The sequence below is a fragment of the Anser cygnoides genome, chromosome 8 (assembly GCF_040182565.1).
Source record: "Anser cygnoides isolate HZ-2024a breed goose chromosome 8, Taihu_goose_T2T_genome, whole genome shotgun sequence".
In the NCBI taxonomy this organism is placed as follows: Eukaryota; Metazoa; Chordata; class Aves; order Anseriformes; family Anatidae; genus Anser; species Anser cygnoides.
In genome coordinates this window covers 18,618,078-18,633,885 of record NC_089880.1, presented here as the reverse complement: position 1 = coordinate 18,633,885, position 15,808 = coordinate 18,618,078, and the positions used below count along the sequence as shown (strand labels likewise).

General features: G+C 42.7%; 2 protein-coding genes across 11 annotated transcripts in view; both read right to left on the bottom strand.

The window, feature by feature from the left end:
* Positions 1 to 71: 71 nt before the first annotated feature.
* Positions 72 to 10,262, bottom strand: BCL10 (BCL10 immune signaling adaptor). 6 transcript variants are annotated; one of them, XR_010833082.1, is made up of 4 exons: positions 5,534 to 8,025; positions 3,617 to 3,905; positions 2,083 to 2,512; positions 72 to 1,311 (listed from the first exon to the last, which is right to left on the bottom strand). XR_010833082.1 is itself a non-coding variant. In XM_048059281.2 (4 exons), exons 1-3 carry the CDS (start codon positions 5,618 to 5,620, stop codon positions 2,148 to 2,150), a joined length of 741 nt encoding a protein of 246 aa, XP_047915238.1. In that variant the 5' UTR covers positions 5,621 to 8,029; the 3' UTR covers positions 72 to 1,311; positions 2,114 to 2,147. The 6 variants fall into 6 exon arrangements, 5 of the variants coding, with proteins under 5 accessions (XP_047915238.1, XP_013033467.1, XP_013033468.1 ...); XM_048059281.2 differs by having other exon boundaries at positions 2,114 to 2,512; positions 5,534 to 8,029; XM_013178013.3 differs by lacking the exon at positions 5,534 to 8,025 and adding an exon at positions 8,608 to 10,262 and having other exon boundaries at positions 72 to 2,512.
* A 140-nt stretch (positions 10,263 to 10,402) lies between these two features.
* The window catches only part of DDAH1 (dimethylarginine dimethylaminohydrolase 1), a 97,330-nt gene continuing 91,924 nt past the window's right edge, over positions 10,403 to 15,808 (bottom strand). For all 5 annotated transcript variants that reach the window (XM_048059284.2, XM_048059286.2, XM_067001238.1 and 2 more), the window contains 2 exons: positions 15,399 to 15,542; positions 10,403 to 14,941 (listed from right to left, as the gene is read on the bottom strand). In XM_048059284.2, the coding sequence (XP_047915241.1) occupies positions 14,825 to 14,941; positions 15,399 to 15,542 (261 nt within the window). In that variant the 3' untranslated portion in view covers positions 10,403 to 14,824. The remainder of the gene's footprint in view (positions 14,942 to 15,398; positions 15,543 to 15,808) is intronic.

Genomic DNA, 15,808 nt, shown 5'->3' with positions numbered 1-15,808 from the left:
CCAGATACTGGCATGAACTGCACTTAGAACCTACACATTTTAATAATGATAAAGCCAGACAGAAAACAAGCAATTGTACAAAAGAATTTATTCCAAAAGTTGTGATAAAAATATTTTTTTAAAAAAATGCACCTTACAAACATTGGTAAGATAATACATTCATTTAAAGTCTCAGGTTAACAGGCTCCATTGCAGGAGTAATCCCTGTAGAGGCAGGCCTACTGCACGCTGTGCTGTGTGACAGGCAGCAAACAACCCAAGTTCCCATTTAGAACTGCAACACGGTTTTTACCTTGAGCTGATGCTCTTTCAGTTAAGGCAAAGCTTGCTCTCCCTCCCTCTCTCCCCTCCATTTATGAGGAATCCAAGAACAGACCCAAAACTAAGCTTCTAAGGAGGTTAAAACAAGGAGAGAAAAAATATTTGAGAACACAAGTGCAACTCAAGTGGTTTACAGTGAACAAAGGGACATTTAAACTTTTATACATCCTGAGTACATGCAACTACAGTTCAAGTTAGTGGAAGAGAGATTTACACCTACCCTCCAATTCATGTCAGAGAGCAAGATTTTGCTTGGATTTAGGTACTTAAATCCCAGAGTGCCTTCTGTATTGAAGTTTCATTTACAAGCATTTGCACCATCCTGACAGTCTATCACCTTAGATGTATACCAGAAAATCAAGGATTTTATAAACACTAAACAGAAGCCCACATCTTTAGCAAATGTAAGCTATTCACATACTGAATACAGAGTATAACTGAACAGTCCAGTTTATTTTAACCTACTTCCAAAACCATAGCAATCATGAAATAAAAATTTAGAGGCCTTCTGCAGGACCTCAAAAAGGAGAGCACAATTTAGGGTTATTGCCCTAAATTATTACCCTGGCTTTGAATTGGAATGGAATTATACAGCTACAGCACTGTATAAGAGCCTAAATAATTTAAAACCTTAAATACAAACCTGCCTTTTGATATACTGAAAATACTGAAGTGTAGTTTTGCAGAACATAACTGTACACATTTCCAAGGAAGAGTTTGTCTTTGTCTAGTAATTTTAAAGTGATTAAAGGCCACCTTCATAAAAAGTAGATTACAACTCAAGAGTAGAGTATGAGAGGAATATAGCATGTTATATTGTGTCAAGAAATATGAGAACCTTCCCATGCTCAAATGGTTTAAATACCTTTGACTAAGCAATTTGAAATGTAAACGTGTCTATCTGCCTCAAGGAGTAGGTATCTTAAGTGCAACATTTCCAAGAATCCTCCAGTTAAGGATGCTTTCCTGCTACACGACTCCTCTACTTACCTACTGGGACAAAACATACAAGCATTAGTCCTTAACAGCATTATACAACAGCATTTTTTCATAGCCCACATGACGTGGTTACAGCAGTTTACTTTCCTTTTCCAGTATTAATGAGAATTTATATTTAAAGTGCATCTCAAATCACAAATCTCTAAATAATATACAAGAATAATATGCTAAGGCTTGTGGAAGTATACGTGATGCTGAGTGCCTTTCAACGTACTGGTGGACAAAAAGTTCAAAAAATTAAGAGACTTCTTGCAAATAAGCATAGAAACAGATTTGGTCAGATTTGTTCTTTTCAAATGGAAATACTTTTTGCACACAATATACATACAAGGAGGACAGACTTTATCCTACGCAGAAATATTTAATTTGGCAAACGAGGTCAAGCTTTTCTGCAAGCGAGCTAAAGCTTTTAGTTCAGGAAATTAATTTCAATACTCAGTACTTTTCCTAACCACCTTTGCCTTTCACCTGTCACAGAAAGGCTAAGAACACCAGGTTTGTTAGTTACTGTTCTGTAAACTGCAGCTTAAGTGTCTGCAACTAAACACGAAATCTTAAATATATTGGTTAAAAAAAAAACAAAAACAAAACAACTTTGCTGGCGTAGTATCATGACTTTTTTTTCTAATAAAAGCTTCCTAAATAACATGAAATCAAGCAGCTAGAGTCACCTGATCATCAATTAAAATTGTTAAAAACAGTAAATAGCATGGACTGTTTCCTCTGATTTCACAAATAAACAGTTTGAAAACTTTTTTTTACCCTTATAAGACATCACATGCTGTTTCCGTACCCTTTGGATGAATAGACAAAAGTCACTAAGTTCACTATGGTTGAAGAGAACGTGATCTTAGAGGCAAAAAGCAATTGTCACTTGAACTGTTAGATGGTTCTTGCTGTTCTGACTGGAGCTCTGGTGGGAGAGGGGGTGCACCAGGGTCTCCAGGGCCTGGAAGGGTGGCTGAGAACACCACACACTCTGCGTTTCCTGTCTCTGCAATTGGTAAATTCATGGAATGAAGAGAGACAGCAGACATAAACGCAGCAGTGCTATAATCTTCTTCTGGATGATGCATCTGGGTTGATTCTTTGTCTTTTGTTTTATCAAAAAAATTAGATTCATCAGAATATGATCTAGAAAGATTATTCGTTCCTTCATACAGCGAGGTCATGCAGGTGCTGCAGCTTAGACCTACGACAAAAAAAACAGAAGTTAAGTTTAATTACATTATGATGCACTCTTAAAACTGTGCTGATTTAGCATCAGTAATATTGTCAAAGATCAGTTGTCTGTAATTTTAACCAGCTGTCCTTTTCGTCTCACCTGTGACGTCCAAGTAGTTGTGTCAAATTAGAAAATACATGCAGGTCATCTCATCAGCCATGTGCATGATTTCTCTACGCCAGCTACTAGTTGACAAAGTGCACTGTAATTTAAGCTTCACTTTAGGATGCCACTTGTACAGGCAACCTGACCTATCTTTCGATAGACTTTTCTCACCGTATTCTTCAAAAAACCTTTTAAAAGCTTCAGCCATATTGTTCTACTCCAAACGGGACTGCTTTTGAAGGCTGCTGCACTCGAAGCCAGAGAAAACTGCAGGCCTTTCATGTCTAGGGTCAAAAATGTACCTTCTTCCTTCTTTATTGCTCTTTAGATGGGTGTGGAAGGGGAAGTAAGGTTTTTGGTTTAGAAAGCTTATACTTTCTTTTTCTGCCTTCAGATGTGAATACATAGAGCAACTTAAGTTTTCTGTGTCAGCAAAGCTTCTGATTGTATGAAGCAATACATTCAGAGTCTATTTTTAAGTTTTGCACTGAAAGCATTTTGGGAAAATTCCCCTCAATACTGCATTTGTGGGCTTATCCTCTGCTGAGGTGCAAGGTTGAACAAAAGCCAAGCATCCTGCCACTGCAGTAAATAGCTTCAAGAGAAACGCAAGATGGAAGATAACCACTTATTTTGCGTTCTGAATTAGAACCTCATAGAAAGCAAAACTGAAGTGTGAAAAAAGACTTATCCATCAGAACAAAACAGAGTATGTTTGTGGTTTTCCCCCCCTCTCCCTACTTTGTTATTTATGATGTGTTCAGATAGTAAGGAGGCAGAGCTATTAAGACGTCCTGAGATTTTAAACCCAAACTGATGCAGTGTCCAAGAACACTGCCCCAAACACTAGAGAAAGGAAAAAAAATCTGCAATAAGAAACATGTATTGAAGAACTGTGCGAGTTGTATTTTGCAGACCCTCAAAGTAAAACTTCTATCTTACAAGATTTTATTATAAACTTCTTACCTTTAAGAGCTTCAAGTTTTTCATTTTTGACTTTCAACACTACATCAGTTATCTTTTGTAACAGAAAGTTTTGTGTTCTTTCTCGCCTGATAGACTCAATCAAAGCATCTAGTCCCTTTGGGTTTTCTGCTAAGTAGTCCAACAACTTCCCAGTTTTTTTCCTACTGGAAGATCGAGAAGAGATCTCTTCTGTGTCCTCTCTGGTGAGTATTTTCTTTGAACGTAGGTAATCAAAGTGTCTCTCAGCTATAATCTTGTCACACAAGTAAGGTCGCATCCTTTCTAACGCCTGAAAAACAAAACAAACCAGTATCAGCCGATCTTTTAATTCATTTAGAAGCCTTTATTAGAAATCTTTCTGATTTTGTTACAGGTTAGTCAAACAGTTTTTAAAGCTGCCACCGTATTACCTAGGGGAGAACTTTCTCAGTGCAACTGAGTAAAAAAAAAAATATATATATATATTTTAAAAGTATTTTAATTTACCTATCCTTTTCAGTTTTCTTTTGAGTGACCTGTGAAGCTTTAATGCATCTTAAGTAATTAAGGCAAATATTTACTGAAAATATTACTTTAGGTCTACGATTATCACGTTTCAGAACAGTCACCAAGTAAAAATGAAATTAAATAAAACACAACAGCAACTACTCATTTTGCCTACATGCATCCCCACTCTCCCCATTTTACTACCCAACTGCCACATTTTCATGTTACTTGTACCCAAGAGGCACAGCTCCGTGGCACTGCTGTTATTGATGCTTTCTGTATACTGAGTAAGAGCGGTCTCAGAGCAACAGCGTGCATATACTCACTATTTAGAAGTTTTATTAGACAGACATTGCTGTGAGTTCACGAGTTCACCAGCAGATTACCAGCATCCCCAAGACATGCACACTCTTCCACAGATGTACCTACTCTCAACAACTTCGCTGGCCGCTTTTTCTTTATCAATCTGCTTTCTGGTGGTTTAAGATTTTATATTAAACACCTGCAGCACCCTGTACACTTCCGATACGCTGCACTGACCCCTGAGAATTAGTACATCTCTGATGACTCTGGCAGAAGTAAAATGCCTCTCCCCCCTGCAGCACAACTTCAGCTAACAAGTGTCAGCTGGTTGCTTAATCCTCTCTGTAACCAGAAAAAGAAGAAAAAGGAAAAAAGCAACAATCTGCCCCAGGAGCGGATTCCATCCATTGTCTACAGACCCCCACACTCAGACAGTGAACACGGGGCAAGATGAAGCAGAGAAGTCTGCTCTGAGCACTTCACGTCCTCAGGAACCGCACCACCGAGTATCCCGTCCCGTTCCCCCCGTTCCCCCCATTTCTCCCAGGGGAGATGCGCTGTCCTTTCTAACCGTACTCAATTAGCACGTGATTACCGATTTCAGAGGTAATTCAGAGGAGCAACATCACCACTTTGAACTCTTCTTTGCAGGATCCTGTGTCCCCTCTTGCACTGACGGATTTGTTCAGACACCCAGCAAAACAAGAGGTGACCTCCATCCCCCTCGTTCCAAGGGTCCACGCAAGCACCTCCAAAGCGTAAATGACATTCACCTTATTTCAATCCGCACGTTAAGAGGCCTGCTTGATGCCAACGTCATAACAGAACTAATGCCTGTGTTCACAACTCTGGTTTCAAAAACCAATCTACTGCTCTGTGAAGATGACAGTCACAAGTATCCTTTTACTTGAGAAACAAACTCTCAGTTTGTACAATACTACAGAATCGGCAGGCTCCCTTGCCAACAATTTTCCCTGTGAAGAAACATGCATGTCAGATACACGCTAGCTGAAAGTTGCTGATGTGAAAAAGCATTCCCTCCTCTCCTCCCAAAGTTGCCTCATTTGATTCAACAAAAGTAAATTACTTGAGAGCTAAAAGGGGAAGAAAAAAAGAAACTTTACATACGAGAGATGTGATAAGATGAAAAACAATCACAACTTTTTTCCTGAAGAAAGTCTTCCAATATCCTCTTGTTTTTTGGTTATATCCCATGAAAGCAGCATGAAGACGACTTTGCTTTAAAGGAATTTACTAGCTCAATAGAACTGCCTGGCATCCTGTGCTGTGGCAAGCACCAATAACTCAATTAAAGAAAAAAATTTCTGGACTGCTTCACCAAGCGCAGCAAAGGAAGAATGGAATGTGCTCTTGTAGTTTTCCGCTCCTAGAGGTCCAACAAAAGCAAGCCATCAATAGAGAGCCTGTGGTTATGCAGTTAAAGGAATAATCAGGAGGGCACGCAAGGAAGAGAAAGGAAGGCTGCTGGCAGCAGACCATCACCAGTGAATACAACACAAAACCCAAACCCCAAGGGCGCGGCTGCAGGGTGCCTACATCAAGCTGAGGGCAGCTCCCTGTTCCCACCCTCGCTCAGGCTCTGGCAGGTGAGAGGATCCATCCACGAGCTGGTTCGTTACCTGACCCCGTGCTAGCACAGCAGACTGGGAGGAACAGAAAACGGCAACAGCACAACTCCCACTGCTTTTCTCTGCCATCCCTGTCAAGTATCCAAGTGCAAGAAGCCCGTGCTTGCTTGGCTACGGGTGTTGCGAGCAGTGCTGTGTTCTTTCACTTCTCAGGAACCTCTTCCTACCACCAAGGGGGATCCACCAACAAACTCCGAAGCAGAACAGTCAGTATGTTTTTCAGCATTAGAAGAATACAGCGAGCTGTTACTCGATTGAACGACTATTGTGTTTTGACTAACACCCTCCTGTAATGAGCCTTACGCTGCATGAAGCGCATCGGTCCTGAATTCCCCTCTGCATTGTCCTCAGAGGGTAACAGTTTGTAAGGGACAGAAAGGGTAAACACAGAGCACAAGCATTAAGCACCCTTTGCTCTGTATCGATGCGTTTGCATGGCTCGCTGCCTCCTTCCCAGCCGGAGGAGGCGAGATTCCAACCTTTCTAATTTCTCCTCAAGACAAGTTTATTCAGACCAGACCACCCCTGCAAGACGGCTGAGGTATGCTGCCACACCACACACTGAGAATTCCTGCTGTTGCGTCAGTTCTCCTTCACAGTTCACTTAGTAAGGAACAGAAGGAGGCAACACACGGTAAGGTCACCTCAAGTCTTCCCTGATGTGACAAAACAGTAGGGAAAAGGTACAGAAAGTTTTGGGGAAAAATATTTAAGTGCTAGTTTACTTGAACTCAGATGCCAAAACAAATCCTGAGAGTGCTTGCGTGGTTGTAGCAAAAGACAGCAGAAACTGCTTGCATACCCTACATAAACCATACCATGTTTTAGTTATTCTAACGTACTCAACCCTAAGCAAGCATACCTTCAGTTTCACGATGATAACACCTATATCCAAGAAGACATAAAGCTTTAATACAGCACCCTGTTTTTGATGGCTTTAAGATTAGTGCACAGAGCAGAACATAAGTAATGATACAGACAGAATATAAAACATTTTAACCTAGCCATCTATGCAACATAGCTGTCAGTGACGAGCAATAACCACCTGACAATGTGCAAGTGAAGAAATATAAGTACAAAAGAAATTATGCACAAATATATTTAACTACGACTCTTTTTTTAAACCTAGGATACAAAGATTTACATTTTCTTTTAACAAAAGCATCAGTTCGAGTGACTTGAAGCAGTCCGCCCTCTTATTTTAAATGTAATCTACAAGAACATTGCTTATTGATGCTAACTAGCAGCTAAACTTTTATTACAGCTATGCCTTCACAAGGATTAGTGGGGTCTACACTGTATCTGATACCCTAGTTGTCTTGTTCATTGCTTAATCTACCCGAGGCACAGACACCTGTTCATTCTGTTACGCTCACACATCTTGCCATGCAACTCACAGCAGTGTTGTGCCGACTGCGGGAAGAGGCCAACGCCTGACTGGATCCCAAGCTCACCCTGACAAGGTTCCTTGACCAGAGCCACCTGCACCATTTTGGAGCAGCTACGTGAGCTTGCAGTGAGCAATGAACCTCCCTGGGGGGAGGATCTCTGCAGTCAGGTTTACCATATTGTGTTTTGATGACAAACCTAGCGGTATTTCTTACTACGCAGCAAGTTACCACCAAGCCCTCTGATTACTGAAGCAGACTCTGTAAGATCTGAGGCTGAAGCGACACAGATGGACTCTTTTGTTTGAGAAGAAGCTGTGAATTCAGTCACTAGCTCAGGCCGATTTATACATCGTGTTACACAGCTGGTCTGATTTAATAGTTCTTTTTTCCCTGCGACGACGGGATGCTGCCTACTGCAGCGTTACCCTGCGGCTCTACAGCAGCAAGTGGTAACTTGTAAAACATGCCTCACAGAGCTCCGACAAAGCGTTTAAAGAAAATTCCATATGCCTAATGGTACTAAGAAGCCAGAACTCAGCTCTTTAACGAACTGGAAGATGATGTGACGGCAAAAAAAAAAAAAATCACACAAAGGGCCCCGGGGAGGCGGCGGGGCCGTGAGGGGAGGCCCGGCCTCACCCTGCCCTCAGCGGCTCGGCCCTGCCCGGGCCGGGCCGGGCCGGGCCGCGCCGCCCGGCCCCGTCCCGCCCAGCCCCGCGGCGGCGCTCACCTCTTTCTTCACGTCGGCCATCTCGTCCTCCGTCAGCGGCCGCCCCGCCGCCGCCGAGGCCGGGCCCGACCCCGCGGCCTCCATCGCGGAAGCCGCCGCCGCGGAAAGCCGCCCCCGGCACCGCTTCCGGCCCGGGCCCCGCCCGCCCCGCCGGGCATGCGCGGTGGCACCGCCCCGCGGCGGAGGGCGGCCGGGCAGGGGGCGGGGAGGCGGGGCCGCGCTCACCCCCCGCCCTCACAAGATGGCGGCCGCGCGCCGGGCCGCCGCAGGGGGTCGGGGCCGAGCTCGTCCCCGCCCGCTCTGCCTTGCCGCTGCCTCGCTACCCGAGGCGTAACGGTGCCGGTGTCTGCCTCGCGCTGCCGGCCGATCCGGCTCCCCAAAAAGCACGCTGGTTCCGCTCAGAACACTGACGCACGCCCAGGGGATACTCACCCTTCTTACCTGGCCCAGAGCTGATCCCTGCCGAGCCGGGCGTTAACGTCACAGTCCCCAGAACGGCTCCGGAAGGTTTCAGGCTGCGCGGAGCTCCCAGCGAGGCGGCTGTGGCACGGCCGAGGCGGAGGCCGGTGCCCCCCGGCCCCTGAGTCCGTCCTCGCCCGTTAAACCAAACGCCCTCTGGCTCCTTCTCTCCAAGGCGAACGAACGCTGCTGTAGGCTTCGCTGGCTCTCTACAACGCTTTGATAAAAATAGCTATCGTGCATTCTGGACCTAGGGTATTTATTAATAACCTTGCTCAGCGAGAGGTGCAGTTCAAAGCCACGTGACGTCTGGAGAGCTGGGCTTCTGGATTCCTCAGCCATGTAGGCCAGCATGAGGCAAACTAAAAGGAATTAACTTAAGCAATCAGGGAGGAGGGCATGTGGTTAGAGAATACCAGAATAGAATAGATTTTAGCAGATTTACTGCCAAAAAAAAAGAAAAAAAGAATTAATGGTCCAGGCAGCTGGAAGAAGACTACTCTCAGTATGAAATTTATTTCAGGAGGTTAGCATCAGTTCAATATTGAGAAGCGAGCCTCAATGAGGAGTGAGTTACAACTTTTTTTTAGAGGGAGGTGAGAAGATTTTGGACACCACATTGGTTTATATGATTATGTATATATGTCGTGTTGATATAGAATAAATTTCTGAGTCAAAGAAGTTTGCCATTTAGAAAAAAAATCAAGTAAATTAGTACCAACTCTCTCCTGTAGACATGCGTACACAAAGATGCGTATAAATGATGCAGTTTACTATATTAAGTAATTGCGCCAAGCTACCACAGTAGAGGTAGCACCAATTTAAATACCGTATTATAAAAATCTTACTTTTAACTCCTGTAAATTAGTACAAAGGCTATACTTACATCAGCCGTAAACAAAATATTTCCTCATCCTTGCTTCTCCAGCAGGAGGCTCTATTAGATTATAGTCTGTTTAAAGTCCTATTACTAGCCAAACTGTACGGTGTGGAATTGATGTAATTCTTTCGCTCCAGTACTGTTATTTTATGTTGGGTTTCCTAAATAAAGAGTTGAAGCAACAATACTGAAGCCCTGAACAATTAAAACTTTGACTGCCACACGGTGGCACTGAAGGCCTACGAGCACTTACCCTAGGCCCCGTGGAGGTGGGTGTAGCTGCGCGTCTCCTAATATCATTACTCCTGGTATCAGTCTAGTCATATTAGAGCACAAGAGTACAAGCAGAGATTAACCCCACCTGCATCATCTACAGCATGCAGCCAGTGGTATTTAGATATAAAACACGCAGCCATCTGTCATATTACCACAAAGCAACGCCTGAAACGCTGTCAACTCTCTTGACATCTTGCAGGAGGAAAAGATATAAGAGCTACATAAAGAATTAAAACAATGATCATGCCACTATACCTTAGTCGTTTCATTTGTTGTAACTTGCAGTAAATACACACACTACAGAAAAATACTGTACTACAATAACATCTATTTAGTTATCTTGGAGAATAACATCAATCGCAATCATTGCATCTAGCACACTTAGCCAGTACCTCCTCTATCTACGTTATTCTTAAAGGTAAGTCTGAAATCATGATTTGTTTTTAAAGAGTCACGATTTCTTCTAACAGGCTTAAAGGTTTAGTACTTGTGTCTATTACTGGCTTTATTTCTAGGTATGTAGCAAGCTTCCAAATAAAAAGATGGCATGGAACAGTATGAAATTAAATGCATGTGCTTGCTGTTTCAAAATAAGAGGCAAAAACTACATAGTTCACAGTACAATTGACACTTTATTCCATTGTGATGGGGATATATAGTAATGAAACTGCAAGGATCACAAAAAGAAAGAAAAAAATCAAAGTGCAAACCTCTATTAGAATAGATTATGGAATGTACTGATGTTTTTGGCACAAAAAGTGGGAAACTATATACTGCAACAAGATTTTCAGTTTGATGAAATGTAACACTTCTGTGTTCAGTAGTCATATTTGTGCACTGCAGAACAATACAATGTAAAACAGTGACTAACACGATTCACATGCAACTCTAAACAAGTTACATCATACGTCCAGTTAAAACTTTTCTGAAAATACACGAGGTCCAATGATACTTTGTTCACAATCACTTAACAAATACCATTCTTTAAGCAGTCTTATCTTTTCAGCTTCCTTACTGATAAAAACAAAAATAGAGAATCTTAAATAGTAAATTATTTTCCCAAAATGATTCTACATGAATGCCAGTATTTTCTATCAAAGCAATTTGGCTCTGACTTCATTGATATAATGTTTAAGAAGATGAGTGAAATCAAAAGCTGATTTTTTTTCCATATTTCATCCCCAATTTGCTGTGATCAAACAGAAAAAGCAGATTCCTGTTCTGCATTTCACTGAATATTTATTTTTAAAACTGGACATGGTGCTGCCTATGACCTCTGTACCTATTACATGGAAAACACCCAAAAAGTCAGAGAACAGCTTCATACAGTGGCATCTATTTAAGACCAAAAAGGATTATATTAGCATGGAAATGACAAAAATGCAGAAATGGAAGAATTCAAGATTATCTTAGAAGTACAGTATGCATTCACATTTTCATTGCAGAGAGAGATACTGTGTTCACATTGTTAAAGAGAGAAACCCACATAACACAGATCTTTCTAAACTCACAGTAAAGATAATAACCGTGAAAGATCTTCAATGCACATTGCAGCTCCTTCATTTGATCTAAGCTTGGTCATAGAAAAAAAAATACTGATGAGTAATTCAAACCCCGTTGCTGAGCTATTAACCACAAGATCTTCTGCACTGACCTTCTCTGTCATACAGCCTGACAGTTGTTATCAAATGCTTTATGTGGGCAGTTCAGTGTCTCATCTCCTTTTTTGGTTTGGGATTTCATCTTATTATTTATATTAATCAAGGATGATGATTCACATCAGACATCTGAGAAATGTTCTAGTGACAAGATGCACAGGACGCCCGTTAGATGTATATGTGTTACAGCAGAAATGTCCTCGCAATTGAATTCTTTGTTTGGGCAGCAGAAAAAGTAGCAAGCAGCAAGAAGTAGCAGCATTTGGCATGACTCTAGTTCTTAGTACCATACTGTAAATGCAAAGTGAAATGCTTTTAACGTTGTTGCTTTTTAATGTGATAACAAAGCATAATGCTAAAAGCAGAGAGGTGATGGCAATCCCATTAACCAGTTTAGGTAACTTTTGGCATCGAAGATTTGATTTAGAGCATCTATATTAGGAGGCAATCACACCTGTGACAACCTATGTCAAATGGAAACAAAGCACATGTGATTTAGAGCACCCAAATTCTGCACCTGAAGTTAGGTTGAGTACAGTTTGAAATAACCACCTGAGGGAATTCAAATCCCTCAGCCACTCCTCCACTCTTTCTGTATGCCAAAATACAGCCTTGAAGGCAAGGAAACCTAAATGGCAATAGGTGAAAGACCAACAACCTCTCTGGGAAATGAGGTGTTGCTCAGCTCTGAGATCCACCCTCCCCTCTCCCTTCCTTGGGAAAGCTATTATCACCTATTCTGTTGCTTTCAGGGACACAAGGTATCAACAATGTCCACCACATTTTTCTCTTTTCTGGAGCAATCCTGAAGAGGAGTCATCTCCCTTGTCACTCTCTAGATGTACAGCCCCTGCTGACAGTTATCCTTCCAGCTCAGTCCCTCAGAGTTAAAATGGACACCTCAGTTTCTCCTCCTACCTGGCAGCTACTTGAGGAAGGAGAGAATTAAGAATTAATTCACTATGAAGCGAACAGCAAGGAGACGGGAGTGCAGAAAAAGACTGAAGTAGGAGAACTGAGGCAACAGAAGGAAAATCCACTTGGAGTTAAAAAAGTGCTTATTGTACCATAAACTAGAAGCTGTAGTCTGAGGAAGAGAGGGGAAAAACGCAACAAGAAGTTTGAGGTGTGAATTGAATGGAAATCCCACAGCCTAACTGGCACAGGCCAGCTGGATGCTCCAGCTCCCCACTGAGATGATGGAGAGGGACTGAAGCAGATAGATGGGGCAAGGTGCGGCCAGGCCAGGGGAGTACAGACAGGCCAGGGGGTTCTGTTCAGGCTTTGTACAACAGCTCCCACAGATACAGATGTTTTTAAGCATAAAGCTTGGCTCTAGAAGTTATAGTTAAATACTGCGGGGTTATTTTTTGGCACAAAATCTTTGTTTAGTATCAATTCATTTTAAAATGCAAGATGCTGTACCAGATACATAAAAAGCACTGAGGGAAGGAGAGAACGGAGATTTCCCACTGCAACATTTACATCTCTAGAGCCTGATCATGTGGGTCAGGCTGAAATAGTAGCTCATGGAAAGGGAGGAGACAAAGGAGAAACATCAGGAGAATCCTTTGGGACAGCCACAAAAACAGCTGCTGTTTGGCTGGTGAAGGACCTCCTTTGGGACATATCTTTCCAAATACATTTTATTTGCTCGTCATTGTTCTCTCCCTCACGGTGCCTCGTGTCGTCACAACGTACGGTGCACCCAGACATGAGATGCATCCTGGTGGCTGCCAGGATGTTTACTCCACGTTAGCCACTGATGTGGGGTGAGAGATGCCCTGTGGAGAACCTATAGATATATGTACTTGTGTTTCCAACCTTATGATCGTGTGAAAAATCACGTGGGTTTCCAAAGCATACCAAAGTGCGCGCTCGGTTAATGCTATTTGCTGTGCTACAGAACGCATTACTAACCCCCCTCCCGCCGCTCGCTTCTGACTGTACCTCAGAAACACGCCACAAGTGGTTCAGGAAAGGTGGAGGAGGTGCCTAGGAAGTCGATAACATGTTCAGACTATTTGTCAGTCTCCGGAGAGTTCCCACTGCTGCCTCTGTTTGGGAATTTCTCCATCCTTAGTTTACAGATGGTTTACCAAGAAGCATGTGAATACAATGGGGAATGCTTCACTTTACTGTGGTGAAAAAAAAGTATGACTCACTGGGTAAACATGTTGTGGAATTTGCTACAAAAACTGTATTTGTTTTAACTGAATACCACAGTAAATATTCATGCAATTAAAAAAATAAGATGGTCATTGTTCCAAGGAAAACTACCCCAAGGGCAGATAAAGTACACATGCCAATCTTTCAGGAAACAATAGCTTCCCTTATTCATGAGCATAATCCAGGAATAACTGTCCTTCAACTCATTCTATCAGCCTTTCCTTTTGAATTTTGCTAGTACATGGCCTCCAAAAGAAGAGAAAACAGCAGAACAGAGGGACAAATACACAAAAAGTAAACAAAAGAATAAAAAAACAATTTAGCTTACTTTCATGGTTTTAACTTTTCCAAGAGCATCTGAACTTTTCATTTTTGTGGTCCAGGTGCTCCCTGGGATCTGGCCTTCAAAAAAAAACTCGTCTTTCATTCTCACTGAAGTGAAAGACAGAGCATTAGCAGCAAACCGGGACCTGAACTTGCAGGACATGTTGCATGTGGCTGCACTGAGATTTCTTTTTCTGTCATCCAAGTTTCCCAGGCAGACATTGCCCTTGAATGCTCCCGTCAGAGAAAGCTTCTTCCAAAATTGCCACCTGGCGTCTGAAACTGATTCTAGGCACGATTCTGCCCAGCAGCAGCAATGTGATATGGCTGAGACAGTGAGCAGCCTATTGCCCACTGTTCCAGCTTCCCAACCACACAAGATACCAAGTTCATGAGCCCCCTGAACTTTCTTCAGCCCCCACTGACACCTTGCATTACTGAAAGAAAAGAGAGAAAGAGAGATGAAAGACTGAAGAAGGAAAAAAAGACGCAGATCAAGGAAGCAAGAGAAAAAGACAGGAGAAGGCAACAGTACAGAGACAACAGAGGTTCTTGAAGTGTTGAGAATTAGTTGGTTTTCATAAAATTTTCACACAGATAAGTTAAATCACTAACGTGAGGGGTTAGCCATTATAATTGTCTTCTGCTAGCCCATGGGACTAACATACTTGAGAGTTATGTGCCCCTCAAGAAAAGCATACATCCACCTTAAATACCATCTGCAAGGACATAATAAAATTACACAAAGCAAAAAATTTGTAAACAAGGGTTAGTAGCACAGTGGTACAGTAGATTGTCAATAAAAACAATAGAAGTGTGGATACAGATTCGTCTACCTTGTGTGTAACGTTATTGCCAGTTACAAGGGAGGGACTCTGTAAACTCATAATTCTGAAGTTTTGTTAATAAGCACAGAGCAACAGGTGAGTGACCCATCTACTTTCTCCAGTTCTGTGTTGGCTATTGGAATCAGCATGTGGTCCTTCAGTTTTTCAAAAACCTATTTAGGAGAGAAAATAGAACAGAAATCATTACATTTTACACTTCCTTATTTTCCCTTTTCCCTAAGTAATTACAGAATAAATAGGCATGGCTGGATCAGTGGGTGCTAAGCGGTCTCGTCATTTGTAATCAACACTAACATCATGGTGTATGTGGCCTTCTGTCTACAGCTCTCGAAAGGTTCACAAACAACAATACCGCAGCAAGGGGAACTGTTACTGCTCCCAGTTGTGCTGAAGTACCACCAGGGGCACAAGAGACAAAATTAAATCAGTAGTGGAGATGAGCATAGAGCCCAGGCCTGCCACCTTTCAGAAGCCAGTGCTTTTGCCCTCTGATTTTTTCCATGACAGGATATAACCCATTCTGGAAAGCACCGCATTTCAGCTCCCAGCGACTTCCCGGAGGGGCCAGGATGCTGGCGGTCTCCCAGCCACGCTCAGCACCTCTCTCACCTTTGCGCTCTCCGGGTACTCCTCGGGGGCTCGGTGCAGCAGGACGTGGCCTTTGCTGGGAATGTTTAAGTAGATGCAGTTTGCGGCAGCATCATCGGGCACCGTCAGCTTGTCGTAGCGGTGGTCACTCATCTGTTGCATGGTCTGCCAGGAGACACGAAGTGCAGCTATTTAGACCAAACGCTTTAGAGGGGCCCAAACAAATGCAAGAACAGAGCCTTCAAAAAAGTGCTAATTACGACTGCCAAGTCAGCCAAGAGCCATTTTGCTATGCAGCAAGTAAGGAGATCTCTCTTTATCTCTGCCTTCAGGGAAGAATCTACTAACCCTACCCAAAAAGAGCAGTAGAAAACCTCTGTCAAACGGTTCCTGGAAATGGCAGGATTAAGCAACAAACAGTCCGTGGGCTT

Bases quoted from the DNA above. Each gene is read 5' to 3' on its own strand.
- BCL10 (XM_048059281.2), bottom strand. From the start codon at position 5,620: ATGGGATATAACCAAAAAACAAGAGGATATTGGAAGACTTTCTTCAGG. The intron at 3,906-5,533 runs GTATGTAAAGTT...TTTGTTTTTCAG, and splicing joins TTCATCTTATCACATCTCTC to GCGTTAGAAAGGATGCGACC. The intron at 2,513-3,616 runs GTAAGAAGTTTA...TTTTTGTCGTAG, and splicing joins AAAACTTGAAGCTCTTAAAG to GTCTAAGCTGCAGCACCTGC.